The sequence below is a fragment of the Desarmillaria tabescens genome (genome assembly GCF_030435595.1).
Source record: "Desarmillaria tabescens strain CCBAS 213 chromosome Unknown EV420scaffold_53, whole genome shotgun sequence".
NCBI classification, from domain to species: domain Eukaryota; kingdom Fungi; phylum Basidiomycota; class Agaricomycetes; order Agaricales; family Physalacriaceae; genus Desarmillaria; species Desarmillaria tabescens.
The window spans coordinates 127,136-154,576 of NW_026848352.1; the positions used below are offsets into that span (position 1 = coordinate 127,136).

Sequence of the window (27,441 nt, forward strand, 5' to 3'; positions counted from 1 at the left end):
AGGACCTCCTTGTTTTCTTTTTCGCACCGCCATCATGACTCTATGTAAACTCCAAAAAAGGGCCAGCATACCCCTGTCAACTTGATTGACACACATCGCAATTCTTGACAGTGGTCGAAAAAATCTCGGTTATGAGAATCATGGAGCCGTATCCGCAAGGAACTCTGGCGATGCCGTGCTAACTAATCAGTGATGGGCAGTGGTCCAAATGTCACTTTGTTGTTTCCGTTGTTTCCACGGTCTTCGCTATGCCACAGAAAGCGACGAAATACTCACGGTTTTAGCGGTGCCGACCCTTGTTTCCATTGTATCGACTACGGAACAAGGACTATAGGGCGCTGGGGTTTTGTCGAAGAAGCGTAAACGTACGTTCTCTTATCTTTTTGTTTTTCTTGATTCAGTGGCATATACGGGTCAATCAGAACAAGGCTGTTCATGTTGACATGGAAATGGTCTTGACGATATCTTGCGCTGCGCATGGAGCAACTTGTTTTGAAGGCGCTTAGCTATTCATTGCCTTATCTTCGTGGCGCGCTTTCTATTCAGACGTATCCAATTGTGAAGATATTGTAGGCACCCCCAAGGCTGTCCGCGAATCAAATACCGGAACCAGTTTTCCGTGTGGCTTGACATTGTATTCTGTTCCAGTCGCTCGCTCTACAGCACTTCCAAACGAGAGTCTATTGGCGGGAATTTGTCATCATATGGACCTCGTGCTATCTCCACTTTTCGGGATTACCGAGCCTGGTACCTTCCAAAGGCAGTCGGTCTATTTGGGTCCTGCAACGTGTTCTGCGCGAGGCATCACGGTCATGTGAGTGCTTCGAAGCGCTTGGGTGTCTTTGCTCTAATGGAGCTCATCTGAAGTATCTAGTCACGTCACCTAAACCACATCCATGGTTCCTCTCTTCCTAAAAGTTGTCTACATTGTCGGTCTTGTGGCGGATAGGCATCCATGGTCAAGGGGTATCAATCACACAACAGCACTCCTTCCACTGAATAGACTATCTGGTATATTTTCGGCCTTCACGAATTCCGTCCTCTTTCCGCGATCTCCTATGTGCTTCGCTTCTCGCATTTGGCAGGAGCGAGATTTGATTCCACCATGGTGGGAAAACAGTTCTGTGGCCATACCGTTCGTCTTGGGTTGCATGAACTTCACAGATTGCGGTGGCCGACGAACACAGAACGCGTATGTCAGAGACGTCATCTGGTCCCGCTGCTGTGTAGATGATAAATGTGCTGTACAACCCTTTTCGGATATTTCTAGCCGAGGGCGGGGCACTGCCTCTAAAGTTAGGTCAATACGCGTCGAGGTGGAGCTATATAAAACCTCCGGTCAATGAACTCTTTCTTCATTCATCCTCCACCTGTTATAACCTACGATGCCAGGCAAACACGTTCGATTCGCCCTCGACCAGACGGACAAGGTGCCCTCAACACCATCTCCCGCTAAGACATCCTCAACACTTCCCTCGTCGAGAGGCTCATCGTCACGACATGAGCCGCGACTTCCAGGTCCAACCCCATACACCCTTCCCCGACCAAAAGTACGGGTTATTCCACAGGTGCATTCGCTATTATCCGTCGCGAAGCCCCCTGCAATCAACTACGACCTCGCGAACCATCCTTCCACCGTTACCACATCCTACTCTACTCTTTCCTCCAGACCCAATTCGCTCTATGAGCCTGCCATTTCACCACCAGTTTCTCAGCTAATGCTCACGTCTCCCTATCTTCCCTGGCGAATTTCTGTTCGTCCATTGTTGAACGGCACCTATGTCACTGTGTCCGATGTCCTCCACGCAATGTATAGCGGGCTTCGGGAGAACATTTCTCCCGCCGAATTCTACGGACTTCCCTCGAAGACGGAAATGCGGAGGGTGACGGAGGCTTATGAGCAGAGATACAGGCGCATAAAGAGCCGGAGTGGGTCGTACGAGGAGAAGAAGGCTGGTGTTAAGCAGGTCGACTTTTACATGGGTCGCACGAGATTCGCTGGGCTTTCGCCTAGCACCAAAGGCCACGATGTCTGGGTTATGAACATCCTATGATTTGGATGTCGCCCACGAACATTTTTGTTTTTCATTCTCTCGAACAGCTTACGCACGCATCGGATACCTTGTTTTCTCTTCCTCCAGTCATCGCGCACTAGTTAACTTATACTCGCAATTATTTATGCATCATTTTGTACCGCAGTCATTATTTCATTTCTCTCTCTTATGACTTATGTACTTAAATTGCGTCCATTATGCCAACCTGATGATATATGACCTTCCATTTGGCCGCATCTGCGGCAGATCTGCACCGGACTGTGGATCTTCTGCGTCCAGCTCCATGGATCATTGTTTTCGCACATTGAATGATTGAAGGGTTGGCTATACGCTCTTGGCTCCGCTTATTGGGGTACAAACAAAAGAAGGTCGACATGAAAATTCCCTGCGCTATAGCCATGTCAAAGTCGGTTTAGCTTGGCCCGAGCTCGTAGCAGTTTCCCAAGCTCATTATATCCCTAAGCTGGCCGACTGTTGGCACGAGGCAGACCAAGTGATACGGATTGAAGTGGTCTGTAGAAATGTTCCCAGATGACCCTCTTCTCTTGAGGAGTACTACGTAGACGAAAGAATTCGTTTGTATTGACGTGCACGGCATCAGTAAGTAACATGATCATCTTACGTCGATATCGAAGACCATCAACTAGCGCCGAACGACGAATGCGTGTTCAGAGATCATATGCTAGAGAGGGGGGTCATATCTGTAAAGCTTCGTGACGTTCAGACCAACCTCGCCCTTCAGCAATGCCCCCGTTATCCTAGCTCCCGCTTTCAAACTTGTCCGCCTCTGATTGACTACTAGTCAATACACGGCAACTGTATAAGACCGGACACAAAAGCCTGCTGCCTGAATGCGTCCCAGAGCTAGTCAGCCTGGCTAGAAAAGATGACGTCTGCGCTAACGTAACCCTAGTTTCTCGGGTACTATCGGCCACACCGTTCTCCACTTGTCAGATGAAAACCTCGGCATCGGGTGATGATAAGGCGTGTCTGGAGATGGAGAAAAATCGAGTATGTCACTTAAGATTAGCATAGCACCGAAAGGCACAGCACTGGCGACACCGGTGTCCTGATGGTTGATATGACTTTCAAAAGGGCCGCCGAAGGTCGCAGCACTGCTATGAAAATTTCTGTTATACCTAGCGGTCGCAATGAAACTATCACACTTTATCTACGAGGACCTCAGCTTCAGTCGACGACAAATGCGGCAAAAAACACTCACTTTCCCCCCAGTTTTCCCAATCTATCCTTCCGACAGCAACTTCCGTTTTCTCCGCCAGCTCCGTAGTCACATTCACATCCAGCTCATTCAGAGCAACATAGTCCAGCCCCTCAACTTCTGTGGCATACGTACCCTCCATGGCATATCGATCCGCTTCTTCCTTCCTTCCTTCGATGCCGGTATGTCTTGACACGTACTGCAGAGCGATATTCCGTCCGAGGCGCCGCACTCTCTCACAAGGTAGCGAATGGTCGGCGTGCTTTCGAAGAGTTTGTGCTTGCTCCCTATGCAATCGTTCAATCGCCACGTTTCCGTTCCTAGAAGGACGAATGAGGATAAAGACGGCGGAAAGGGAAATATGACCACAGTACAGTTGATTGAGTACGGTTTTGATGGTAAAGGTGTCCCCATGTTTATCTTCTGCTCGGGGACGCATACAAAAGCCTGTCGAAGGAGCCATTGAGAATCGGCTAAAGCAAACACATATTTTCTTCACTGACTCGTAGTTCTGTCCAGCTATCAGACTGCCTCCCAGGACATCGTTCTGAGATGCTACTGCAAAACAAATGCTATCAGTGCTGTTTTGATAAAATGATAGCCTGCTTACCGTGGTTCATCGCGTCCCTACCAATCACTCGTCCAATACCGCCGAAGTTGCCCTTCCCTCTACAGGTGCCAGTACAGCACATAGTCACAGCGTTGCAGAAGGGCTTGATCTTCCGAAGCGGACCTAGGCCGACATACACTTCTACCTCCCTCGTCATAGGAACCTTCTTATACTTGCGTGGACGATATATATTGAGGATCCATTTTCCCTTGACAGAAACACCGTCACCACTATAGAAAAAACAACATTAGGCTAGGAAAACTGCCGAGTTCGAGTGTACCATGATGAATATATACCCCTCGTTGATCCTACTTTATATAATGGTATAGAACCAGGTTAACTGGTGATAGCCTGGGTGGTGGTTGTGGGGTAACGAAAGGAACCCGAAACAAATCCGAAATACTGTCTCGGGAGATGCCGTGCTCCCCTTTCTCCTTCCGACTCAATTTGAATTTGGGGCCGGCACCACCACCAAATCACTTTGGTCTCATTATGTCTTTTGGATTGCTTGGCTTGGAAAGATTTCTCCCCCCATTCACGGCAAAACGCAAAACAGGCAAGAAAGAGTCGCTTCAGACTCTCCGCCAAGCCACACTTGGCGCTTGCATCAGCGCCGTTAGCCTATCGACGTTTATTCTTGTAAGTGCGCACACGTTTAGCACCTGTTCTTCAATGATATCTAGTAAGCTACTTACACCCCCTTGTGACCACAATGCCGTATTTTCTGACGCTGAGTGTACAAAAAATTAGGTTGTCCACTTGAATCTAATTTCTATTCTCAGCCTTCAGTAGTCGTTTAGGTACGCTATGCGCTCCTTTCCACGCCAAAGATTCGCTACAGTCACTGATAAATTCTATGCACATTACAAATACTGTTTACTCCTTATGCTGTCGCTCTAAGTTGGTCCTTTACAACATCGCCTTAGAGCTATGTTCAGTGATGCTTCCGACTTTGGTATTCTTCGACTGTCCCTCAAACGTCGCCCAATCAAGGAGGATAGCGACAAAGGTGTCGATATCATTTCGGGTGTTTTCCGCATGGATCACCACTCGAACGCGCTCCTGGCCTCTCGGTACGACAGGGAAAGGAATCACTTGGGCAGCATATCCCTTCGAATTGAGGTATTTCGCGAGGTTCAGCGACTGGCTTGTGAGCAAGGGGAATATTGGCGAGACAAGAGGATCCTTGCTTCTATCAGCCCCACATATGGCTAGGACAGATTCTGGAACGCCTTTCAAAGCTTGCTGGAGCTTGGTAGCAAAGTACTGGCTGCAGTTGTAAACTTGTTCACGAAGCTATAACGTGGGTTTTTAACACCGTACTCGTGAATATTAGGAATGTACTCACCCTGTCACCTTCAGTTCCCGAAATGAACTCGAACGTGCTTTTGATAGCTATGAGGTGGAGATGAGGCATCGACGTCGTGTAGATCAAAGGTCGAGCATAATTGACTAGGTACTTCCGGATAATTGGAGACGTGAGAATTACGGCTAACAATATCGTTTAGTTCACCCTAACGCATATTCAAGGGAAAAAGAGGCGTACCTCCCGTCAAGCCTCTGGCTTTTCCGAATGTATGAAGGACCGTGTCCACCTCGTTCTGCAACCCTAGTTGTTCCACATATCCCCGTCCCATCGGGCCGTACAATCCGGTAGTATGCGCCTCATCCACGACCATATGACTATACGCCTTCGGTATATACCGACGGAGAGTCTCAATAATCTGCGGCAAAGGAGAGAAATCTCCATCCATGCTGTACAAGCTTTCCACCGCGACAAAAACCATAGATTTGCCAGCCAAAATCTCCGGACGCTTCTTCAAGAGCTCGGCTACGCAGTTCTCCAAAGACGCGACAGAGTTGTGGGCGAAGGAATACGCGTTACGCGTCCGCGCCGCGGTGATCCCATCCCTCACCGACGCGTGGATGAGTTCGTCGAAGACGATGATGTCCTCTGCCTGGGGTACACACCCGAAGAACCCGACGTTCGCGTCGTAGCCAGAGGTGAATATGAGAGCTGCAGGAGCGTTGAAGTAGGACTGGAGGTATTTCTCCGTCTCTGCATGGCCCGGACTGTTCCCGTTGAGCAGACGAGAACCGGTCGATCCAAGCAGTTTCTTGGCTGGGATGAGCGCGCCGAGGACATTACTGTTCAGCTGAGGATTGGTGGTAATGGAGAGGTAGTCATTGGAGAAAAAGTCGGGGACATTGGTGGGGGCTGCTGGGTGAAGAAGATCTCGTACTGGCATGCCAATCTTGGCGCGGTTGTCGAGGCTGGTTTGCAATGTGGTTTCGAGTGGGGTGTTCATGACGAGAGGATGGCGAGACATGATATTACAAGAGTCTCATTTATACTACAATCTCATCGTTTCTCAATTTGCCAGTAAGTAGTAGGAAATAATATTCGCGATCATTATGGGATATAGCCGATTGGTACTCAGGATCAGTGATGTACCATGTACTGATTTCATTTCAAAAGTGTATGGTACGCTGGTCTTTTGACATGATGAAGATATTTGTGTAGTTCTATGCTCTTATTTTAACTTCGATCGTGCCTCGCGTCCCTGGATCATATATCCCATAAATGTACGATTACTTACCAGGGTTTTTGATCCATTTGGTGGAAAGGGGTAAAGCGTATGTTTACAGAAAAAGCAGCTTTTGAAAGAGGAAGCCTAACGATTTCCCATCGCACAAAATAGGTTGACTGATCCTAACAAGGTGATTATCTTAACGCTTTGGATTTTACAGGATCGTTATGATTGTGGGGTGCTGATTTTTGCTATCCTCAGCTTACATCTTCTGTATCATATTGCGGTCTCTAGTTCCTTGAGCGATCGACTCGTTGTTTCTCCTCCTCCATGTCATTGAATTTGTTGCAAGGAACGAACTGTCCAAAGAACCAATTCCTTTCAGATTCAAAACGGGCGCAGACAACACTCGAACGTAGTAATTAGAATAAATGGATGGGCTCAAATCAGTGCCCTACCCTGGATAATGCTGGCGACCGTAGTTCCCAAGTCCTGATGCGCTCTTGAATAACCATACGGCTGGGTCGGGACTCGGGGGACTTGCTATTTGAAGTGTTGTTCTGGCTCAATTAATTACACGCCTGTTTATGCGTGATAGAAACACAATATAATATGGATTCAGACCGGGTTTGGCATAGGATAGCGCAAAGATGATCATGATGCGACCACTACGGTGCCAAGGAGCCCGGCTGCATTGAGTTTGTACTCACTGCTTCTACTGGCTGCCTTACACACATGATCAGAAAGACGATCAGTTATGGCCCTAATTGAGCACCAGAATGTGTTTGGTAGACTGCTTCGTCTTCCACAGTAAGTGGTTTAGAATAAAGCGGCTTGCAACAGGGGTAGTTGGATCCGGTCCGCATGCCGAAGGTCACGTGTACACTAAGGGCAGGACTTGCCGTACTGGCACGGCTTATGGCACCGGCGAATCCTTATTCTCCCTCTTGTATCTAGCAGTGTGTTTCAACGTTTGACGAAACTCTATATTGTACGTAGATTCCTCTAGTTTATCTGGAAACAACCATTTCACGGGTATCTAGTTATCCGTGTGGTTTCTTTCTGAAAATTTCCCCAGAACACATAGTAGACGCTGTGTCCTGTTCGCTTGCGTTACATCGCAAGACGGTGACATCATTTGTACCTAGGCCGGGACGACATGGTCAAAAGGTTATCAGCCTGAGCGAACGCACGCTTAGCATGCAAGCCATGCGACACGGAAAACCCTCTTTCTCGGAAGTCCGCTGAAACAGGGATTTCAAATCGTGAGCTCATGACATGTCGCCATGCGTCTTTACTGATCAGATATCCCCTGGCAGTGAACCTCATAGTGAACAGACCAAGGCGTTGCATGTGTATCGGTACAAAGTTTCTCCAAGCATTATTCGTCCTTGAACGGAGCTCCGTAATAGTGATGCCATGAAAGTATTCATTTAGCCGTGCACACTTGAAGCAGAAAGCAAAGTGGGGAGGGAAGAGTTGTCCTATATAAATTACCCGGTCGTTGTACATCGATTTTCTATATTACAGATGGGATTAGAGCTGCAGCGACATACCTGAAAAGCTTATGATTAGCATAAGCAAGTGATACGATGCCAATTTATCCTACCTATCGGTTCGCAGTGGAAGAGTTTTTGGACGTCGTGCTAGGCTCATGAGCTCCGCCAATACGAGTGATATTCCCCAAGCCCCCCCGTCCGGATGAACGAGATTCTCCGTCATTACTCTTTGACTGCTTCCTGATTATGTTTATGTCCTCGTGCGGTGAGTTTGACGCTGTGCGGAAATTCCCTGCCCCACCACGGCCTGTGGAAATCAGCTATTGCAAATAGTGAGACTTGAGCGCGCCAGGAAAAAATAGCCCAGCCCACCTTTTGATGTTGGATGTGGGGGTTGATGGTACGGTCTCTGCCTCGCAGCTCTGATTCGTCTGGGGGAGATTGAGGAGTTGGGGGTGAAGGTTGAGGTCGGATGTTTCCTAGCCCGCCGCGGCCAAATGAGGCCTGCCAAGGCAGAGTCAGCGCCTGCACCCAGCGCGAGCAAAATGGCACGTACCAGCGGCTTGCGACCATTCGAAGGAACGCCTGCGACATTTCAGTAAGCATACGCGCATGAAACAGAAGGAAATCACGAGATGGCGTTTTGCGATAAGAGCCAGCGATAAGGAAAATGTGCAAGTGATAAGGACGCCCGCGGGCAGAGATAAGACTCCCTCTTCTTATCTCTGCCTCTTACCACCACCTTCTCCCGTAAAAAATGAATTCTAGGACTCACCAGGCTGGTCTACGAGCGTGCTGGCGAATGATTCTCTGTCTGAGGGTCTGTTCTTGTTGCTCTCCCCACTAAGGGCTCGGTTGATCTTGGCGCCGAGAGCGGACATGCCTCTTTCTCTGTCGCGGGAGGCCTCTGAGCGTCGTCGGTTCATTAGATTATCCATGGATGCTGGTTTATAACGAGAAGGCGATGGCAGAGGAAGCAAGAAAAATGACTTGAGGTCACTGTTGGTGCGATGGCGCTACACGAGGGCAATCAGGCGTGACGGCCTTTTGAATTTCTGTTACGCTCAGACTTCGCAATAATTTGCCGTCATAAGGCCACGTTTGGGACAGTCATATGGTCACTCTAGATCCATCTCAGACGCCGTGACTGCGACTGTTATGTTCCTCAGACAATGGGCTCCTTTTGGTCGACAAAGTGGATCCGCCCGCAAAATTTTTCGTTCCGTTCTGGGTGATCACAAGAGCGGCCTCAGGCTCTCGCAGTCAAGAAAAAAATTACAGGGAAAGTGTCCCATCGCCATTCCGCGACCGTCGCGGGGAGAATAAGTTTGGGTTTTTTTCCCCTTTTCCCGAGCTCTGGGCTTCTCTTCACACGGAGATCATCTCGGAGAACATTGAACGTGCCCTGGGGTCGAACGTGCTGCCGGTTTGGTGCGGCAGGCATGCATAGATCTGTTCCTTAACCAGTCAGACAGAGGCGTATGTTGTGCAACTGATGGGGTGCGCGTGATGTTTCACTTTTTTGGGGACTGTTTCTTCGTGGACTGGGTTTTCTAGGCGCCCGTGACTTGATTTACACCTCCGGGTAGGGAGTGCGGAGCGACAGCCTTTATGGACTCGCTACATGGCTTTGCTCTGGCGAGCTATGGCGCGAGGCTCCTGGTTCTCTTCCCTCAATCGCCGGATGGCGTTTGGTTTGTTCTGGTATGCGCGATTGATGGATGACACCAGGACTGCTTGCGGTGTCAAGTTAGCATCCCGCTCTCGTGTGATCCCCCTTTACCTACGGCTTGGCTAGTAACGCCCTTAAACGGATTGAATGCATATTTGCACTAGAACTCCTTTGTGACGAGACACCTTTCCGACGAAAAAAGAGGGGGGCGTCTTCACGGTGCGTTCTCAAATGTTGGGTAAAAGCAAATGTGCGTCCGAGAATCAGATGGTTGTATAGTCGAAGTTCCTATTGTGCCGCAGCAACTACATCAGTTGTTTGCATCTACGGAAGAACAGTAGCACGTTGGTACTAAAGGCACGAATGCCGCAGAGATTAATGTTAAAAAAGTCAAATCGACAGATTCACACACAGAACTTTGACGAAAAGTCCTCCCACTTCACGGCAGATGGCGAGATAAAAAGGCGGACTATCAGGCGAGATTGTCGATGCCCAGAAGCCGGTTAGATCCATCGTCTACTTCATGAACGAAGGCCTGGAAACCCCATGACTGCAACTTTGCAAAGCACCCATCCACATGTCTATTTTACACCGGTTCGACAAGGTCCAGCTCCTCTGCAGGCGCTCAGCAGGTATAACAGTTATAGTTCCTATGGATTTCCGAGGAGAACATGACGTTACACTAGAGTTGAATGGAGCAGTTAGTAACACACGTGAGGGAATTTTCATGATACATCTCCCATATTCCCTTTAAGAAACAGGGTCAGTGAACGCCTTGAAGGGTCAGTTATGGAAGGTACTCGTCTACGGTAGAGCAGACATTGTCAGCTTTTCTTCATGGAATTGTGGCGGGCTCCAGCTATGAAAGGAAGCCAGTGAGAAGAATTTGAATGGGGAAACAAAGAGGCGCAAGAAGAACTATGGCGGAGGGGTAATTCGTCAAGGGTATCGAATATAAGGTAGTTGGCCATAAATTCAGCAGAATCAAGAGGACCGGGGGACGGGGATGTACAAACAGTGTGACGAGCAAGTGATGGAGGATCCTGGAGAATCCCGCACTCTCCGGATCACGGACCGGATTCCTTTTTCAAACTCAAACCACCATCACCCAGTAGGCTCTGCGGGCGACCGTGTCTTTCCTCTGCTTTGTTCTCAGATATTTTCAGGTGCGAATTTCGGCTTTTTTTTGACAATATTCTCAGACCTGATGAGGCGACAGGTCTTCCTCTGGACTACTTTGTCTTGCCCAGGAAGAGACCAGTGGTACCATGGGAATGGCCTGAGAAATGGCATACTAGACTGCATGAATTGAGTACCACATTGGTGAGTTCGGAATCTTCGCGGATAATTAGTAGCTAATGAGCGGCAGCACAAATAGGTCTGCTGAAGCCGTCTTCCAAGTCAGAAGATGACTTCGACAATCACATTAGTCTTCGTGTGAGGTTACACAGTATAGCTGCGCAAATACCCCGGATTCAGGCTTTATTCCACGCTTCTTGATTTCCGTGTTGGCGAAGTGTCAAACCCCTCCGAGAAGTGGCACAAGGCTCGATATCAGAAAGAGAGAAGTGAAAATGACTGCGCGCGAAGTCGGTCATTTTGCAGCGTATCCTATGCTCGTTTGTGGTATTTCCTTTCTCGTCCTTGAAGGTGCGCGCGCTCCTAGGGAAATGCTGTACTGATAACTGATGTATTTCGTCCGTTATGCAGACGTGAAAGAACGCCAAACATAGTCTTTCTACGGGCAAAACAGACCGATATTTTTCACCCTTCATCTCACGATTGTCAGAAGCAATGATATGGATCCGGTATTCATCACCTGTGCGGCGCTCCTTGTCGTCGGCACCTCTGACGAGGGAGATTGCGAGAGGTCTCCGTCTGAGTGAAGGCTTCGAAGAGAAGTCCTTGATCTCCTAACAGAGGACGTGGCCAAGGCAAGCATTAAATCCTCTTATGCCAGCACTGACTGATCATTATCGACCAAGATAGACTTATACCACGACACTTTCGCGATGGGAACTTTGAAACGTGGTCGGCTTTATTTTTAACTCAGGGCCTCTCTTACCGCTAGCCAACATAGATGCTCTCAGATTTGCGAGCTTGCTGGCCTGACGGTCAGTTAGGCTACCGGTTTTTGTGATCGGAATGCACATTGACGTTTTCGGCAGATCACCTCAGACTTTGTTGTCTAAATGACGACGTGCGAGTATCCGTGACAAGGTGTCATATCATGCAGAAATTAACTCATAGGGATGGCGAGTTCTTTGTTGACAGATATCATTCTTGCGCTTATGATGAAAGGCCAGCAGCAATTGGCTGCACGTGGGTGAAGCTATCCCCTTTCAAAATCATCTTTTGTTACGGAGTGAATGCATGCACGAGGAAACCCCCTCTATTGATTGATCTTGTGCTCGGAACGGCAAGCATTGCTAGGCTTTTCCGTAGCTATTGGGAAACGCCGCCGGTAAAAGAAGCGAGGCTGTCGGCTCGGCCCTCTCACTTTCAGTTGACAGACAATTGGAATCCCTTCTTGTGCTAGCCCTCTCAAAGTAATCGACCTAGTTGACATGCAATCTCATGCTTCTACGGAAGCAAGGTAAAACCTGTGTTCTTTTCGTGTCTCTGCTCTCTGACTAATCATTCTAGGAAAACGCTAGCACTGCTTTCTTTATTGGTTAGACATTGATTCCGCATGCATCCTATTGCGCTTCCTTGCAATTGTACAAGTTCGATAGATCATCTCGTACTCAAAGGATGCTGGGAGCTTCTTTCCCGTCGGCGGGGCCTTTGGCGCGGCTCTGATTGTTCCACAGGCTGACCGTCGTCCCCTTATTCGCTCGAATGCCCGCCTAGACTATACATCGAAGAGCGACGGATATAATATCATCTGACGGTGGTATGCATGTTTTCATCTCATGGGATTTATGCCTGACGTGGCGTTATATAGCCCCTCAGATCTACCCGGAGCGTTACTGTAAGCATGTCATCGATGCCGTTTACTCGCCCTAATACTAGCGTTCATGTGGAACTTGTAAGCTATCGCTCTGCTCTGATGTATAACGCTCGCTAATCCATGCGATAGTACCATGCCTGTCATATTTCGGTTCTTTCTTTCTGGTGCTCTCAGGTGCCCCCCCTTGATTGATCAACTTCCTGGACCAATCACTTTGTGGATTTTTTTTGATCCTCCTTCGATATTTATATGTCGGGATGTGAACCATTGAATGAATCAAACTAGCGGCGAGTTCCTCTGGTAAGTTGCCTTCATGGCGTGCGATCCGACGCTAAGGGTCCATTTCAGGTCTGCCGTCTTGCGCGGTTTGACGGTCATTCTGGCCCAGTTCATCTTATGTGTACGAAGACCTAGACCACGTCTTTTCGGCTTGCGGCCCGGTTACCGATGTCGTATTATTAGCGTTGCTTTCTCCAGTGCTAAAAATGCGACTGTCTTCCATGTCCACACTTCACCTTAGGGATGTTCCATCGGAAACAATCATCACTCAGCCACACGTCGATGTTTGTCGCGTGAAATGACTGGACAAAGAATTGCTTGTGGCGGACGAAGCATTGGGCTTTGTTGCTGAGTAGGGGGGGATGTGGATCGCCACATAAGAACACCGCAGCAGCGATATCTGCACCTGTTTCACCGCTAGGCCGAATAGCAATGGCGCCCAAAATTTTGTCTACGTAGAGCCCGCTGGCAGAGACGTGGCAAGCGCTGATTAGGATGCCTCATGATGCAACATTCGGGCCTGGATATGACGCTCAAGGCCCTCCTGGGCTCAATGTGTGGAGATTTGATATCGAGCCGGTATGGAACATTGATTTACCGGGTATGTACAGATTGTTGGGGACCTAAGAATAGAGGCTGATGCCATGATGCAGTGTCGGATAATCTGGTCTCGAGTGTGGTCAAGCGTCGAACGTCTGGAAGAACCTGGATCTGCCGTGCGAGGATAGTTACATACCCTCAACCATATATCCTTGCGCTGTGAGTCTTGCCGCAATGATGCTGGTATAGACCTATGAAGAATATCGAGGATCTGCAGAAGCACAGACACTGTAGACTCGCTACCGAGAATCTTCGTATGGTACTGCGCTAGACTGCAATTCAATACCTGAAGGATGATGTAGAGCTGTGAAGGAAGGCGTGTAAGGCAGCATTTCCATCTCTAATGGAAGCGTATGAACTTACGAAGACGACAAATTTATTTCGGGTAGGCAACCGAAGGGCAATCGCGTCGCAGTCCGAGTTCAACAAGTGATCAGAGGGGACGTTTAAGAGCCAGGTTGGAGATGTCTTACCATTGCCGGTGTGGTTAACAGTGTTTCTGCTCAGAAACGAAGTCCGGAAAGCTAGCCGACGAAGAAGACGTTGTGAGATGGTTTGATGGACGGACGTTTATCGGCGAATAAATATGAGGCGACTCGGGGCGCCGACGGGCATACTGTTAAGACGCTACTCGACACCTTTCCACACGCATAAGGCGTGAGCATTTGATCTTCTGGGTCATTTATCTCTATCTCAATGCTATTCCCAGTTCGACCACTGTACCTACTCTGTTACCATCAGCTATCGAAGGGCCTGCCTGAAATCTTGAACTGACACGTTTGCTGAGGGTTTCCAAATAGTTTCGGCGTGGTAGGCATCCGCCAGTGTGTGAAATCTACAGACGCCGAATCCGTAACTGTATCCTGAACTTTCCTTCACAGTAATTATTATTCTGTTGATTCATCACAGTTGTATTTCAGTAGATGACTACGCGTGTTACTTTGGAGCTTATCGTTCCTTTGTTGTACAACGGGCGACCAGGAGCCCGTGATCCGCGGGAAAGATTAGATGGCACCAGGAACCGGTTTCCTTCCCGTTATGAACTTCGGAGAGTCCGAGTTGGGAATTATTTCTGAGCATGAGAATAAATGATCTCCACCGTGGTTGGGAGGACAAGGATTCTTTACTGCGAGATGAGGCGAGGTGTTGTAGTATTTCCTTAGCTTTGCGAGCACGTTTCAGTTTCTCACTGGTGCGATGAAGGCTCAGTTGAAGTGTTCCACCTTCTTCGATCTGCCCTGAAGGTGATGTTACTCAAGGTTTCGTCATGGCTGCATCGGTTGATGTGCCGGATGTATCTGTGGAACTTCTCAGGACGTGCGCTCCAGAATAAGAAGTCACATCACCAATCTTTATCGTTTCGCAAGGTCGACTTAGTCCACACAATCGTTCATCCAATTGCAAGCAGCAGAGACAATAGAAAGACAGACCAGAATAAATCAAGCATACAAGCATGCAAGTGCTAAGTATAATCGAGGCCGAAATTTGAATGCCCTGTATGGAAAATTCAATTATGGAACAGGTCCATGGGCAGTTGATACATCAACATCTCAAAACTCTCAAGGAACCAGAACTGTGAACATCAATTCAGTACTCGACGCTCAAGAGATCAGGTTTGACAGATGGTAATACCATCGCGAACTTCGGAGCATTAATTCTCGCAGGTATCATAGATGCTGGGAGTGAGGTGCTTATGAGATGCATTCTCCGCGTGGTTAATCTGGACGCTCCCTTCTCCTCGTCCTGGTTTCCCCATCAAGGTCGGAAAGGATCGGCTGGCCCACATCAAAATCGCTCCGTTTCTATTACCAACAGGTTTTCTCGCCCGTATGACTTGAAATAAGTACATAACGTTCCCCAATTCCTGTGCCTTACAGATCGTACCTCACACCGGAAACAAACACTCCGTCGTAACCGTTATATACAATACTGATATCGAAATCTTCGCCTCTCCACGTACAGGAACCGTTCTCTACCATACTAATTAGTACGTTCCCCTCCAAGCAGGACCGAGCATCTGATGTCCTTGTTGAGCGCAGTTCCCTCCAAAGGTCAGCTTTCATCTCAGCTGGTCTGTCTGGATCTCATTCGAGTTTCATGGTTTTGAGGGAAAACATTACAAAGGTAGCCGAGAAATGATCAAATGGGTACACTTGTCAAAAACTATGAAGTACAACGCCCCGACGTGTGCCGTTTCAAGAAAGGACTGAAAGTCTTTGCTGTATGGTACTGGATCAGACGAGCGTAAACCTCAGTTTCGCCTAATCTTACAGTTACGTCAGTCCAAAAAACTCAGTAGGATAGTCCCCCAAAAATCTTGAATGACTGACATATTTAGGTCTTCATTAGCGATCTCCGAGCTAGGTTTAGAGCCCGCAACCCGAGCTAACCTAATCCGACCCTGCCCCGAAAAGTCCAACCTCTATGAAGGGCTCTGGCGGGCTGAAGGCTCGGGCTCATACTTTGACTAACCTCAGAGTCCAACTCAAGCTCCTCCACAGCTGGCTGGTGACTATTTTGGGGTGGTCAAAATGCGAGCGAAATGCATGAAAATGGTATAAAGTTTTGGCACCGGATTTTGCCGCAAGAAAATCAATAATTTTAACTAAGCAATATACAACTAAATTATATAATCTTGCTGGTGTTTAACCCCCGGGGAATATAATCATTTTGCAGTAGCTAGAATAAAAGCAATGTTATAACTTCACTCGCACTTCGAAAACCTCCGTCTGGCAAAATGCAGGATGTGATCCGCATCTTGACTGATCCGGAATGCCTTATTTAGACTTCTGACAAAATCCAGCCTTTTGCTGCTCACCAATCTAAATAAGGCATTCCGGATCAGTCAAGATGCGGATCACATCCTGCATTTTGCCAGACGGAGGTTTTCGAAGTGCGAGTGAAGTTATAACATTGCTTTTATTCTAGCTACTGCAAAATGATTATATTCCCCGGGGGTTAAACACCAGCAAGATTATATAATTTAGTTGTATATTGCTTAGTTAAAATTATTGATTTTCTTGCGGCAAAATCCGGTGCCAAAACTTTATACCATTTTCATGCATTTCGCTCGCATTTTGACCACCCCAAAATAGTCACCAGCCAGCTGTGCTCCAAAACCAGCCGGACCCGACTCAGAGATTGTTACTCTTTATATGAAGGCATTTCCATACCATTTCATAGCAGCACGGCTACATAGGGCAGTTTGTTAGCTGCTCTAAGGCGTCTAGCGTTAATGACGCCTCAACCTCTCAGGACAAAAATCACCGCAGAAACCCCACCTAGAAGAAAACATTCTCCGAGTCTGTCGGTCGAGAAGGACGGCTCACTTGAGCTTCTGGTGAAGTCTATGTACGAATTCGAAGCTGCAACCTGCTGTTGATACATGATCAATGGAACATGATGCGTGATGTATGATGCAGGGTTGAAGAACTAATGCGTAGCAAGAATATCGTTCAATCTCGAAGACAACACAACAATGATGGAAGATTCATAGTCGTTGATGCGAGCGCACCCACCCCTCCAAGTCCAAGGCAAAACATTACGGCATGCTGGATAAACAAGCGTTGGAGCGAACTCGAGTACGCGAAAAACTATGTACCTATGTTTCCCACTTGACAAACAAAGACGTGTCGGAGCCAAAATCGCCATGAACACTATGGAGCTTACCTTTGTCATCACCCATTCTGGATAACCAGTGGCCGCTGCACCTTTGGCTGCCAGCCCTTTACGATCGACCTGGCCTTTTCCAAATAAATGTTCCTCATCGATCTGAGAATGGGATAGTAAGTACGCCTGGGCGAACGAAATTAGGATGAATTCTACCTCGAACCCAAAATGAGCGTATATATCTCTATTCTTCACGGTTGTCGCTTCGAGATGGACGGATTTTGGTGAAGTGCGTGCGAATCCTTCTTTCATGAGAAGAGATGACATGCCTGAGATGGCCCAATTAATTCGAAGGGCCGCAACAAGGGAATCAAGTACAGACCTTTTCTCTGCCAGTCTGGATCTACGACGACCTCAAGCAAGTGCCACGAATCTAGACGATCAATGTTTCGTGCTTTGTACGCTTTTAGGAGAGTGTCCTCTACGTGAGGCGTAAAGTCCACAAAGAGACGCTATGGTCAATGATTAATCAAGACTCTGAATTAATCTGACAAAATGACCTACTTTGAGACCGCGTATGCCCCAACCTATCGCAACGGACCAGGCTCCGGCCCTGAGCAGCGTACCCAGGGGTAGATCAAATGTTTGTCCCGGTTTCAACCAAAGGGAAACTGCAACAACGCGCTCCCCCTTCTCGTTACTCGACGGTACTACAGCGAGCGTAACGATGCCGCCAACAAGCATGGTAATCTTGACAAGGCAGCGCTGAAATTTCCGAAGACGTTCCATTGTCTGCACCATTGGACAACTTGGTGAATTATAGTCCGTTACTTCGTCTTCTCTTTTAACACATCCCCACCAGTTCATGGCTGGATCGTTCGAAAATGCGCGCATCAATACCGTAGCAGCTACTTCGACATCATCCTGAGTCGCTATTCGTACGGTTGCGTTTACGCCAGAGGGTGTTTCAGGTGGTGAAGACATCCTGGTAACAAGCAGAGCTAGAACACGAGTTGGTTTGTAAAGAGAACGTGCATCCTGCGGAGATCATGGAAGAGAGGAGATGGAAAGTGGCTGTGCAGTCCTCTTTCGGGAAAGCAGCGCTCAGGCCGAGGCTTCCCACGCTTGGTTCAGTTCCTTTGGGTTTCGCCGTGGATGTCCCTGCAGCATCAAGTTTTGATCTCTACAGAAGACTTCGCGTGATGATTTTCTCCCGAGATAAGTCTTGTGAACAGAACCTCCCACTACTGTATTACTTACACCGCGCTTTCGATGCAGTGATACCGGTTGCCTATCCGACTTCGAAGCAAAGCACTTTACCTTGCTGTACCTTGACATTCACTGTGGTCTATGTACTTGTAAACTCACCGGCTTTCTCACCAATTGAGCATGCGATGACCCAGATGGTTCGAAGCTAGGTGCAGCTTAATTTAGCTCATATTGTCCACTCCGAGGCGATCCCGTCTGATGTCAGCCTTATGACAGCACTTGAGCCTGAGAACGGATGTTCTTGTGCCGAGGTCTATATCTTTCTTATACTTTGTGATCAAACGCGGGCGCTTGGTTCCTCCTAATACCTGCTGACTACCCTAGCCTGTTAGTCATGGCACTATCACTCCCCTCAGCCTACTTCATTGCTTTGGGGCTTGAAATTCTTCTAAATGGTGCCGTTAAATTCTCTCGCAGTTCGGTACAGCTAATCGCCGATATAATAGGAATGTACACTAGCCTTTTCATCGCCTCGATGTATCTTCTATTGTGAGCGGCATGTCTGGCCTAATCATGACGATCGCTCATAGTATGTTGTAGAATGAAGAAGAAAAAGACAAAGGTCATCATGGCTATGACCGTTTTGAATTGTATCATGTGGGCGGTAGCGACGTCCCATATGTCCGTCAGCTTTGAACAGAACTACTTTGCTTTTTTGAAGCAACATGCCGCAGAAGGTGGCGATGTCTTCGAAGACAATGCCTCCCCGACGATTTATTCGCAGCTATCTTTGGAGTCGATCAATGTGAGTGGATGATATTAACCACGAGCTCGCTGTCTGTACTTACACTTTGATTGTAGATTGTGATTGGCGACAGTATCGTGATATGGAGAGCATGGACTTTATGGAGTCGAAAGACCTGGGTGATAATAACATCGGCGACACTTCTTACGGGCACAGCAGGTGGATAGTCATTTTTTTGTCCCTCAAAAATGCATACGCTAACAAGCGCGAATTCTTAAGCGGCTGCCGTGGGACTTGTTAGAGCATTTGCGACCGCTCCTCCGGGGATCAGTGTCTTCAATAACCCCAGTCTAAGTTCGTGGGCAATAGCCTTCATCGCCTCTACGCTGGTAACGAACGTCTGGGCCACTTCTCTCGTAGCTTATCGTACTTGGTACGTAGGTAGTTTTCTTCAAGTTACTTGGCTAATTCTGGAATCAATGCAAGGTCACATAGCAGGATAATCCGTGAAATCACAGGAGAGGGCCTCATGGATAGATTTCGTAGGCAGAACGGTGTTATGGCCATACTTATCGAGTCAGGCGTTTTTTATTCTACCACCTGGGTACGTCTGTCCTCTTCTTGCGCAATTAATTGCAGAAGAATTGAATAAGCGACAGTTTATTGCGATCATCGCCTTTATCTGCGGGAACAATGGAGTCTACATCGTAGTAGATATGCTTTCGCAGCTCACGGTAATCTTCGCATCGAAATATTCAATCAACGTGACGCTCACTTTCTATCTATAGGCCATCTACCCCACTCTGATCATCACTCTCGTTTGCCTACAATCTACCCTTGAGGTCGCTATATCGACATTCGACCAGACAACACAGACCAATCCCGAATGGGCCGCAAGAAGTGCCTTCCGACGCAGGAGACGCAACGGACCAAGCATAGTCACGGGCACATCAATGGCCTATCCGATGCAACCTATGAAAATTGGAATGCAAACAACGACTCACACATCTACTAGTGGGCAACCAGACTTCGAAAGTACAGCTGAGGAACTCGCCGTTGATGGGAAACCTCGAAGTCTTTCTGGTGATAATGGCGGGGATGATGGTGATAAGAACATGTCGCATGCTGTCTAAACGCATAATTTGGGTTCTCCTGGGAATTGATAGAATTACTTAGTTAACTCCACATGTCTTTCTGTATTCATGACTGTATTTGAATGGAGGCTTCTTTGATACAATATACTTTTCGGTTCCTGAGCTGATACATTGCATACTATTGCCTATAAATCGGGATTTTGTTTTACGCCTTAGAAGTTGGAATGGAATTATCAGGCCCAGCCAGTGAACTAAAGAGCGCATTGTGCACGTGCACGGGGGGGTGCAACCTTTACGCTATCTAATTCAAAAGCGGGTTATAATCGCATGTTCAACTTTTGCTTCCGTCAGACACGGATAGGTATCCATTTAATCGTTACAAGAGAACTGGGCTGCAACTAAAACCCCTGAATTCACTCTAATGGCCGTATTAAAGATCCCGGCTCCGCGCTCATCCAGGATCTAAACATAAATGCCACCTTGGCAGTTTGTTCCTGCCAAATAAAGATGGCAGATGGGGGTGCAGTAAGGAGTGAATATCGTAAAAATAGCGCTTACCACGATATCGATGGCCAAGCATGACCTTTCCAAAGTTAGGCTTAAAAGGTCATGTAGGAGCTATATACTACTCTGCATATTTAGACGGGGGGGAATTAGCAGATGGCGACAATCATTTGGCTAGAATCAGCCACCGCAATGAATGTGATGTGCTTGTATTTGGACAGCTATCAATATCCACAATTTGTAAAATGATCTCCTCTTTCGTGCTCTGCAGACCGTGTAGTCCGATGCGCCCGATAGTTTCGTCATGACCTCGTCCCATTTTCAGGGCTCGAAACAAACTGGCACCCAGGGATGGCGAAGAAAAGGGCTACGAAACGCGATCAACGAAACCCTGATAATCATTATTGTTTACGGGATACGTGCAGTGCAGATTCCTACTTACCTCGCGTCTTCAGCCCCTTAAAGGGAAGTTCCGGACGCAAAACTTGCAATAGGTATATTCACCGGATCAGGAAGTGCTCCGATTACCTCTCATCACTTGAAAAATGTTCATAGTGATGTTCTTCATATTCCAATGGATCAACGGGTGCTCCATCAGATGCTGGGCGTTAACCGACTATTTCCCATAGCTACCGTGAACACGGCGTTTTCCCCTGCTAGAAAAATTGACAGAAGATAAGTTATAGTATAAATAAGGCTCCCTAAAATATCCATGTTGCGCTATCCCATCGTCATGAGTACCCCACTTGAAATGTCACTGCAAACGAGCCTGGACAAGCGAGCTAAAATTGGCATGCCAGTGCTCGATCTTCTTCGCCCAGCAGTCTCCACCAACGTCCCCGACTTCTTCTCCAATGACTACCTTTCCATCACCACCAATCCTCAGCTGAACAGCGATGTTATCAATGCACTCATCCCGTCAAAAAAACTGCTCGGCTCTACGGGTTCCCGTCTGCTCAACGGGAATAGCCCGAGTCATGCAGAGACGGAGAAATACCTCCAATCCCACTTCAACGCCCCTGCAGCTCTCATGTTCACCTCCGGTTACGATGCCAACGTCGGATTCTTCGGGTGTGTACCCCAGGCAGAGGACGTCATTGTCTTCGACGAGCTTGTTCACGCGTCGGTGAGGGATGGGATCGCTGCAGCGCGGACGCGCAACGCGTACCCCTTCTCCCACAACTCTGTCGCGTCTTTCGAGAACTGCATAGCCAAGCTCTTGAAGAAGCGACCGGAGATCTTGGCCGGCAAATCGACAGTTTTTGTCGCAGTGGAAAGCTTGTACAGCATGGATGGAGATTTCTCTCCTTTACCACAGATCATTGAGACTCTCCATCGGTATATACCGAAGGCATATAGTCACATGGTTGTGGATGAGGCGCATACGAGCGGATTGTATGGCCCGATGGGTCGGGGGTATGTGGAACAACTAGGGTTGCAGAACGAGGTGGACACGGTCCTTCATACATTTGGAAAGGCTAGAGGCTTGACGGGAGGTAGGCCTCTTTTTTCCTTGAGTAGGCGTTTAGGTGAACTAAACCATATTGTTAGCTGTCATTCTCACGTCGCCAATTATCCGGAAGTACCTTGTCAATTATGCTCGACCTTTGATCTACACGACTTCAATGCCCCATCTCCACCTCATAGCTATCAGAAGCACGTTCGAGTTCATTTCGGGAACTGAAGGGGACAGGGTGAGCACAGTCCTAATATTTATGAACACAATGTCAAGAACCCTCGTTATAGCTTCGGAAACAAGTTTACAACTGCAGCCAGTACTTCGCTACCAAGCTCCAGCAAGCTTTGAAAGGCGTTCCAAAATCTGTCCTCGCGATGTGTGCGGCTGACAGAAGCAAAGATCCTCTTGTCTCGCCAATATTCCCCTTGCTCACGAACCAGTCGCTGAAACTCGCGGAATATCTTAATTCAAGAGGATATGCCGCTCAGGCGATTCCTTTCCCTGTCGTACCGAGAGGCCAGGAGCGCATTCGAGTGGTGATCCATGCAGAAAACACCCTCAGCGATATCGACATATTCATTGGTATCCTCCTCGACTGGGCGATGTCTCAATGGTATAAGAAGGGTAAAGAAGTCGGAGCTATGTCAATGTCTGAACCTGGTCCCAGAGCAATGCTGTAAAGGACTGCCGCGGTGAAGATTAGACGATCTTCGAGTGATAATATATATATCCAGCTGGTGGTAACAGGTCAATAACCCGAACATATGTCGCCGATAATAGGACACGACGTACCTCCAGTTAAATTATGTAGATGATCTGCATAGTGGTCTAATGGCAGCCTAGTCGGCATTTTGAAATGCAGTATTTCGGTCATGAGGTGGCGTAAGAACCTTATTAGGATACCATTTGGAAGAGGTAGGGTCGTTGGCTCTGACATGCAGCGTCACGGTCCTTGGATATATATTTCAGGTCGTAAAGCGTGGAAGAGATATTGTTACCTGTTTCGTTTCCAAGGCGCATTAGTGCAGCAGTGTAGTTGAGCTCAAGAATGTCGCCATGTTGGGTACTTTATGCTCTGTCGAGCGGTGGTTTGGTCTGACTCTGGCGGCTTTGGAGGTCTTGGGAGGCTGCCGCCAGGGTTTGTCCGGAATTTAGTATATTTCAGACCCTCCAAAAAGCGAAATCTTCGCCCGTAGATAGCGTATTTCAGGCCTAAAATTTGCAACCCTTGTCCGTAATTAGCGTTTTTAAACTGGGGCTCGGGGAAATGCCTCCTGTTGGGATCCCTGTAGTTGACAAAGCCCATTGCGAAGACGTGTTGGGATCTGAAGGAAGAGGGTGGAAGTGACACCCAAATTTCATCCAACAAATGTCACAAGGTAAGAGGGACAACGACGACGATATTTGGCCCGCGGCTCTGTCTGGCCCTGTCTTTCCCGCAGGAGCCTTGTCCGGGTTAGCATTTGAGGCCCAATCTTTGCATATTCGAGGCCAAAAATCAGGGTTTTTGTCGGACAGACTGGCGGGAGTTGGTTGGGAGCGTCCAGGGTGGTCTTGGACTCTTGGATCGACAAAGGCACGTGACATGTGACTGATTTGAATTTCCTTTCTTGCGGTACCAACACCAACACCAACACCTTCACCACCACCTTGTTCGATGAGCAAGGTGAAATCATGGTTCTATGCCGTTAAAGTTGGAAGGACAGAAGGAATATATTCCTCGTGGTGTGTTTCATCCCGACGTTTCAACGATTTTGTGGCTTAACATAAATTTTTTCGCAGGAATGACTGCCAGCTTCAGACGAATGGATTCCCCGGTAGCAAGTACAAGAAATTCGCGGCCCAACAGGATACAGAGGAATATATCGTGTCTGCTCACGACCTTGCAGCCGTCACTCGCAGTGCTTTCTTGAAGAAATCAGCTGGGTACTATGCCGTGAAAGTTGGGAGGAATATGGGTATCTACACGACATGGTACGTCCAGTGATCTTCTCAAAGGAAGTGGAACTCCAATGTAATGTGTGCAGGACAGAATGTCAACGGCAGATCTCAAGATTTTCAGGATGCAAGTACAAGAAATTCTCCACGAGGAGAGAAGCAGAAGATTACATTGGACTAGGCGCAGTATCGAGGGTACGACCAGCTAGCGATGCCGCCACTGTCTATTGCGACGGTGCCTGTAGGGGGAACGGTAAGGCTGGCGCTATCGCTGGCGTAGGCGTTTGGTGGAGCCATAGTGATTCACGGTGAGTAGACTATTATCTATCGAACGGCTCTGATAGAACTTTATATCATAGTAACGTCTCAGAACGTTGTCCTGGGAGGCAATCCAATAACCGGGCAGAACTCATCGTCAGTAGAGAAAACTTTCGTTTACTTGAATCGATTTCACTGACTCGTTCGGTAGGCCCTGGTACGTGTTCACGAGCAAACGATGGACATGACGACTCCCCTCACCATCAAGACCGACTCAAAGTACGCCATCAACTGTACGGTAGCCCTATTTCCCCCTTTGCCACCCTCATCCTCATCGTCTTTTTAGGCATGGAAACGTGGCTGCGCACTTGGCAGCTAAACGGTTTTATGGGGAGCAAGCGCAAACCCATCGAGAATGAGCCAATTATTCGGTACCTTGCGAAGCTCCGAGAGAGGGCGCGGCGCCTTGGGCGAAAGGTCGCTCTCGACTACGTTCCAGGGCATACGGGTGTCGAAGGGAATGAGGAGGCAGATCGACGTGCTACGGAAGGCACGTATCTCCCAGAGGTTAAGGAGCCGGACTGGGTCACGCTGAGGGAGGAACTGGAAGTGAAGATGAATGCGGAGCTAGCGGAGAGAAAGCGGAAGCTGCTATCGGTAGCTTGCTAGAGAGTGAGTTTTATTTTTCTGTATTCGCCGTTAACTGAAGCTGAAGTCCTCTTAGACAAAGTATAATATTTTCTTCGAGATTGCTTGGTAGTGACAAAAATTCTCATGGCAGTGCTGTGTAGGCTTCGGCATCACCCGCTGAGGACCACACCGATATCGATGCTGCGCTTTTAGCGCTTACCAGCTGCTAACCTTACCTGACATCCGTTGCCGCTTGGATACCAGTCTTCTCCAGAGACGCCTTGATGACGAGGCCTGTTACGCTTCCAGGCGTCGGTTGACCGGTCGTGTGCACTTTGGGCGGGAGAAAGTAGTCTAGTTTCAGACTAGCGCTGGCAGCGGGCTTTGTCGTCTGACTCCATGGAATTGACACGTATTAGCTAACGGTCAGTCAGCAGCTGAATGCACATTTGAAGGGGAAAACGTGGGCTACGACAACTGCAACTTTTGCTGAAAGGTGAGGTCGATGCTTGCACTTTTCATCTCTCTGAAGCTCTCAACTCACAGATATTTGTTTCGGAATTATTCGGATCTCGGCCATTGCCTCCGACGGAGTGGACGGTTAATGTCGGACGATTGTTCGTACCCTATAACTTTTGGGTTTTAATACATGTATTCCCAGTGACTTGGCAGTTTTGGAGCGTCACTTGAACGACTAATTGTTTCAAGACTCGTCCAGCTCTTCTGGTCACAGGCTGTCGAGCGTGTATCGGCAAGGCTCCAGGCTCTAGGGAAGGATGCTCGAGCAGCACAAAAATGTACGTCGGAGCCAAGCAACGTTGACAACAAACTCCTTCGCCTGCTTATTTCCGCAGAGGCGGTCCAGGAAGTTGCACAGTACTTCAATGATTGTTACTTATATTGAGGTTGCTGGTAACTGGTCAGTCATCAGTCTTCCTTAGTCGACCAGGTTACGAATTACAATGATTTTGTGGGTGAGAAAACGGTCTATTGGCTCCGCTCAAGTTAGCTCTGCATCCGAAGTCGACATGATTGGTTCTTGGTTGCGTTTTACCTAGCTATGCCCGCTTCCCGATGCACCGGAAAATCGTACAGCCCTTCGGCCCATAGACGAGGAACCAATTTGTAATTTGGAGCTCGAAGTAGAAGATCCGCAGGTCCGGCAGATCTACCGCAGATTTCTCCAACTGAAGGTCATAAATCATAAATGGGCATTATTATTATGTAGGCAGCATGAGTACATAGGTCATAAGAGAAGGAAAAAAGATGACTGTGCTACAAAGTGATGCGTAAATAATTGCGGGTATAAGTTAACTAATGCGCGATGATTGAAGGATAAACTACGATATATGTGTGCGAGAGCTTTTGACAGAATGAAAAAACGAAAATGTTCGTGGGCGACATCCCAAATCACAGAATGTTCATAACCCAGATATCGTGGCCTTTGGAGCTAGGCGAAAGCCCAGCGAATCTCGTGCGACCCATGAAAAAGTCGATCCGCTTAACACCAGCCTTCTTCTCCTCGTACGACCCACTCCGGCTCTTTATGCGCCTGTATCTTTGTTCATAAGCCTCTGTCACCCTCCGCATTTGCGTTTTCGAGGGCAGCCCGTAGAACTCGGCAGGAGAGATGTTCTCCCGAAGCCCGTTGTACATTGCGTGGAGCACGTCGGAGACGGTGACATAGGTGCCGTTCAACAATGGACGAACAGAAATTCGCCAGGGAAGATAGGGAGACGTGAGCGTTAGCTGAGAAACTGGCGGTGAAATGGCAGGCTCATAGAGCGAGTGTGGTCTGGAGGAAAGGGTGGAGTAAGGTGTGGTTACGGTGGAAGGGTGGTTCGCGAGGTCGTAGTTGATTGCAGGGGGCTTCGCGACTGATAATAGCGAATGCACCTGTGGAATAACCCGTACTTTTGGTCGGGGAAGGGTGTATGGGGTCGGACCTGGAAGTCGCGACGATGAGCTTCTCGACGAGGGCAACGTCGAGGATGTTTTAGCGGGAGATGGTGTCGACGGCACCTTGTAGGTCTGGTCGAGGGCAAAGCGAACGTGTTTGCCAGGCATTGTAAGAGGGGGGAATGAACAAAGACTCCACTGGTACTAAGCTTTAAGTAGCCAAGTTTTTCATTGTTGACGCGTACTGACGTGACTTCCTAAGCAGTGTCCCGCCCAGAGCACAGCTCGATCGGACGTCCCTAAAAGGGACGTGCAGGCAAAGATACGCACTGTAATCATCTACACAGCCTTGTCAGCGCAGTGCTCCGGTACTAGATGACGTCTGACAAACACGTTCTGTGTTAGTCGGCCACCGCAATCCGAGATGCTAATGCAACCCAAGGTGGACAGTATGGCTACGGAACTGCGTTCCCACAGGTTAACACCGCGCGTAACCAAATCTCGCCCTTGCCAAATATGAGAAGCGAAGCATATAGGAGATCGCGGAAGGAGGACGGAATCTTTGGAGACCGAAAATATCAAACTGTCCATTCACTGGGAGGAGCGCTGGGGTTACCCCTGGACATGGAGACCTATCCTTGCCCGCCACAAGACCGACAATGTATGGGCACTTTAAGAA

At 48.3% G+C, this 27,441-nt stretch overlaps 9 protein-coding genes across 9 annotated transcripts; 5 read left to right on the top strand and 4 right to left on the bottom strand.

Annotated features, from left to right (window-relative positions):
- Window positions 1-705: 705 nt before the first annotated feature.
- On the top strand, window positions 706-2,219 carry EV420DRAFT_1573947 (uncharacterized protein). The gene is made up of 3 exons (XM_060474398.1): window positions 706-814; window positions 875-1,338; window positions 1,393-2,219. Exons 2-3 carry the CDS (start codon window positions 1,152-1,154, stop codon window positions 2,052-2,054), a joined length of 849 nt encoding a protein of 282 aa, XP_060325187.1. The 5' UTR covers window positions 706-814; window positions 875-1,151; the 3' UTR covers window positions 2,055-2,219.
- Window positions 2,220-4,792: 2,573 nt separating this feature from the next.
- On the bottom strand, window positions 4,793-6,192 carry EV420DRAFT_1277371 (aminotransferase; the record flags this gene model as incomplete). The annotated part of the gene is made up of 3 exons (XM_060468028.1): window positions 4,793-5,179; window positions 5,232-5,374; window positions 5,430-6,192. The coding sequence occupies 3 exons, from the start codon at window positions 6,190-6,192 to the stop codon at window positions 4,793-4,795; spliced, it is 1,293 nt and encodes a 430-aa protein (XP_060325188.1).
- Window positions 6,193-7,930: 1,738 nt separating this feature from the next.
- On the bottom strand, window positions 7,931-9,006 carry EV420DRAFT_994459 (uncharacterized protein). The gene is made up of 4 exons (XM_060484279.1): window positions 8,689-9,006; window positions 8,470-8,498; window positions 8,286-8,417; window positions 7,931-8,233 (listed from the first exon to the last, which is right to left on the bottom strand). Exons 1-4 carry the CDS (start codon window positions 8,849-8,851, stop codon window positions 8,024-8,026), a joined length of 534 nt encoding a protein of 177 aa, XP_060325189.1. The 5' UTR covers window positions 8,852-9,006; the 3' UTR covers window positions 7,931-8,023.
- A 1,368-nt stretch (window positions 9,007-10,374) lies between these two features.
- EV420DRAFT_1721922 (uncharacterized protein) lies at window positions 10,375-11,318 on the top strand (the record flags this gene model as incomplete). The annotated part of the gene is made up of 4 exons (XM_060479772.1): window positions 10,375-10,751; window positions 10,805-10,908; window positions 11,037-11,235; window positions 11,296-11,318. The coding sequence occupies exons 1-4, from the start codon at window positions 10,592-10,594 to the stop codon at window positions 11,316-11,318; spliced, it is 486 nt and encodes a 161-aa protein (XP_060325190.1). The 5' UTR covers window positions 10,375-10,591.
- Window positions 11,319-16,773: 5,455 nt separating this feature from the next.
- On the bottom strand, window positions 16,774-18,086 carry EV420DRAFT_1573990 (uncharacterized protein). Its single transcript, XM_060474399.1, has 5 exons — window positions 17,591-18,086; window positions 17,409-17,538; window positions 17,243-17,355; window positions 17,087-17,188; window positions 16,774-17,030 (listed from the first exon to the last, which is right to left on the bottom strand). The coding sequence occupies exons 1-5, from the start codon at window positions 18,008-18,010 to the stop codon at window positions 17,019-17,021; spliced, it is 777 nt and encodes a 258-aa protein (XP_060325191.1). The 5' UTR covers window positions 18,011-18,086; the 3' UTR covers window positions 16,774-17,018.
- Window positions 18,087-18,516: 430 nt separating this feature from the next.
- EV420DRAFT_1573996 (uncharacterized protein) lies at window positions 18,517-20,125 on the top strand. The gene is given in 9 exon segments (XM_060474400.1): window positions 18,517-18,587; window positions 18,605-18,690; window positions 18,742-18,784; window positions 18,836-19,040; window positions 19,097-19,199; window positions 19,260-19,413; window positions 19,467-19,584; window positions 19,640-19,714; window positions 19,769-20,125. 8 exon segments carry the CDS (start codon window positions 18,630-18,632, stop codon window positions 20,111-20,113), a joined length of 1,104 nt encoding a protein of 367 aa, XP_060325192.1. The 5' UTR covers window positions 18,517-18,587; window positions 18,605-18,629; the 3' UTR covers window positions 20,114-20,125.
- Window positions 20,126-21,311: 1,186 nt separating this feature from the next.
- Window positions 21,312-22,941, top strand: EV420DRAFT_1314499 (aminotransferase; the record flags this gene model as incomplete). The annotated part of the gene is made up of 3 exons (XM_060468635.1): window positions 21,312-22,074; window positions 22,130-22,272; window positions 22,325-22,941. The coding sequence occupies 3 exons, from the start codon at window positions 21,312-21,314 to the stop codon at window positions 22,715-22,717; spliced, it is 1,299 nt and encodes a 432-aa protein (XP_060325193.1). The 3' UTR covers window positions 22,718-22,941.
- Window positions 22,942-24,023: 1,082 nt separating this feature from the next.
- Window positions 24,024-25,270, top strand: EV420DRAFT_994698 (ribonuclease H-like domain-containing protein; the record flags this gene model as incomplete). Its single annotated transcript, XM_060484280.1, has 6 exons — window positions 24,024-24,283; window positions 24,335-24,389; window positions 24,445-24,526; window positions 24,580-24,905; window positions 24,958-24,962; window positions 25,015-25,270. Coding segments are annotated over 4 exons (720 nt in total), but the record flags the coding sequence as incomplete, so codon positions are not given.
- Window positions 25,271-26,069: 799 nt separating this feature from the next.
- Window positions 26,070-27,255, bottom strand: EV420DRAFT_1574011 (uncharacterized protein). Its single transcript, XM_060474401.1, has one exon. The coding sequence runs from the start codon at window positions 26,928-26,930 to the stop codon at window positions 26,274-26,276; it is 657 nt and encodes a 218-aa protein (XP_060325195.1). The 5' UTR covers window positions 26,931-27,255; the 3' UTR covers window positions 26,070-26,273.
- Window positions 27,256-27,441: the final 186 nt, after the last annotated feature.

Bases quoted from the DNA above. Each gene is read 5' to 3' on its own strand.
- EV420DRAFT_1573947 (XM_060474398.1), top strand. From the start codon at position 1,152: ATGAACTTCACAGATTGCGGTGGCCGACGAACACAGAACGCGTATGTC. The intron at 1,339-1,392 runs GTCAATGAACTC...CTACGATGCCAG, and splicing joins GGAGCTATATAAAACCTCCG to GCAAACACGTTCGATTCGCC.
- EV420DRAFT_994459 (XM_060484279.1), bottom strand. From the start codon at position 8,851: ATGGATAATCTAATGAACCGACGACGCTCAGAGGCCTCCCGCGACAGA. The intron at 8,418-8,469 runs GTACGTGCCATT...CTGCCTTGGCAG, and splicing joins CGAATGGTCGCAAGCCGCTG to GCCTCATTTGGCCGCGGCGG. The intron at 8,234-8,285 runs GTGGGCTGGGCT...TATTTGCAATAG, and splicing joins CCCACATCCAACATCAAAAG to CTGATTTCCACAGGCCGTGG.
- EV420DRAFT_1573990 (XM_060474399.1), bottom strand. From the start codon at position 18,010: ATGTCTTCACCACCTGAAACACCCTCTGGCGTAAACGCAACCGTACGA. The intron at 17,356-17,408 runs GTCTGTACTTGA...GGGCCATCTCAG, and splicing joins TCCAGACTGGCAGAGAAAAG to GCATGTCATCTCTTCTCATG. The intron at 17,189-17,242 runs GTAGAATTCATC...TCCCATTCTCAG, and splicing joins ACGCTCATTTTGGGTTCGAG to ATCGATGAGGAACATTTATT.
- EV420DRAFT_1573996 (XM_060474400.1), top strand. From the start codon at position 18,630: ATGGCACTATCACTCCCCTCAGCCTACTTCATTGCTTTGGGGCTTGAA. The intron at 19,414-19,466 runs GTACGTAGGTAG...AATCAATGCAAG, and splicing joins CTCGTAGCTTATCGTACTTG to GTCACATAGCAGGATAATCC. The intron at 19,715-19,768 runs GTAATCTTCGCA...TTCTATCTATAG, and splicing joins ATATGCTTTCGCAGCTCACG to GCCATCTACCCCACTCTGAT.
- EV420DRAFT_1574011 (XM_060474401.1), bottom strand. From the start codon at position 26,930: ATGCCTGGCAAACACGTTCGCTTTGCCCTCGACCAGACCTACAAGGTG.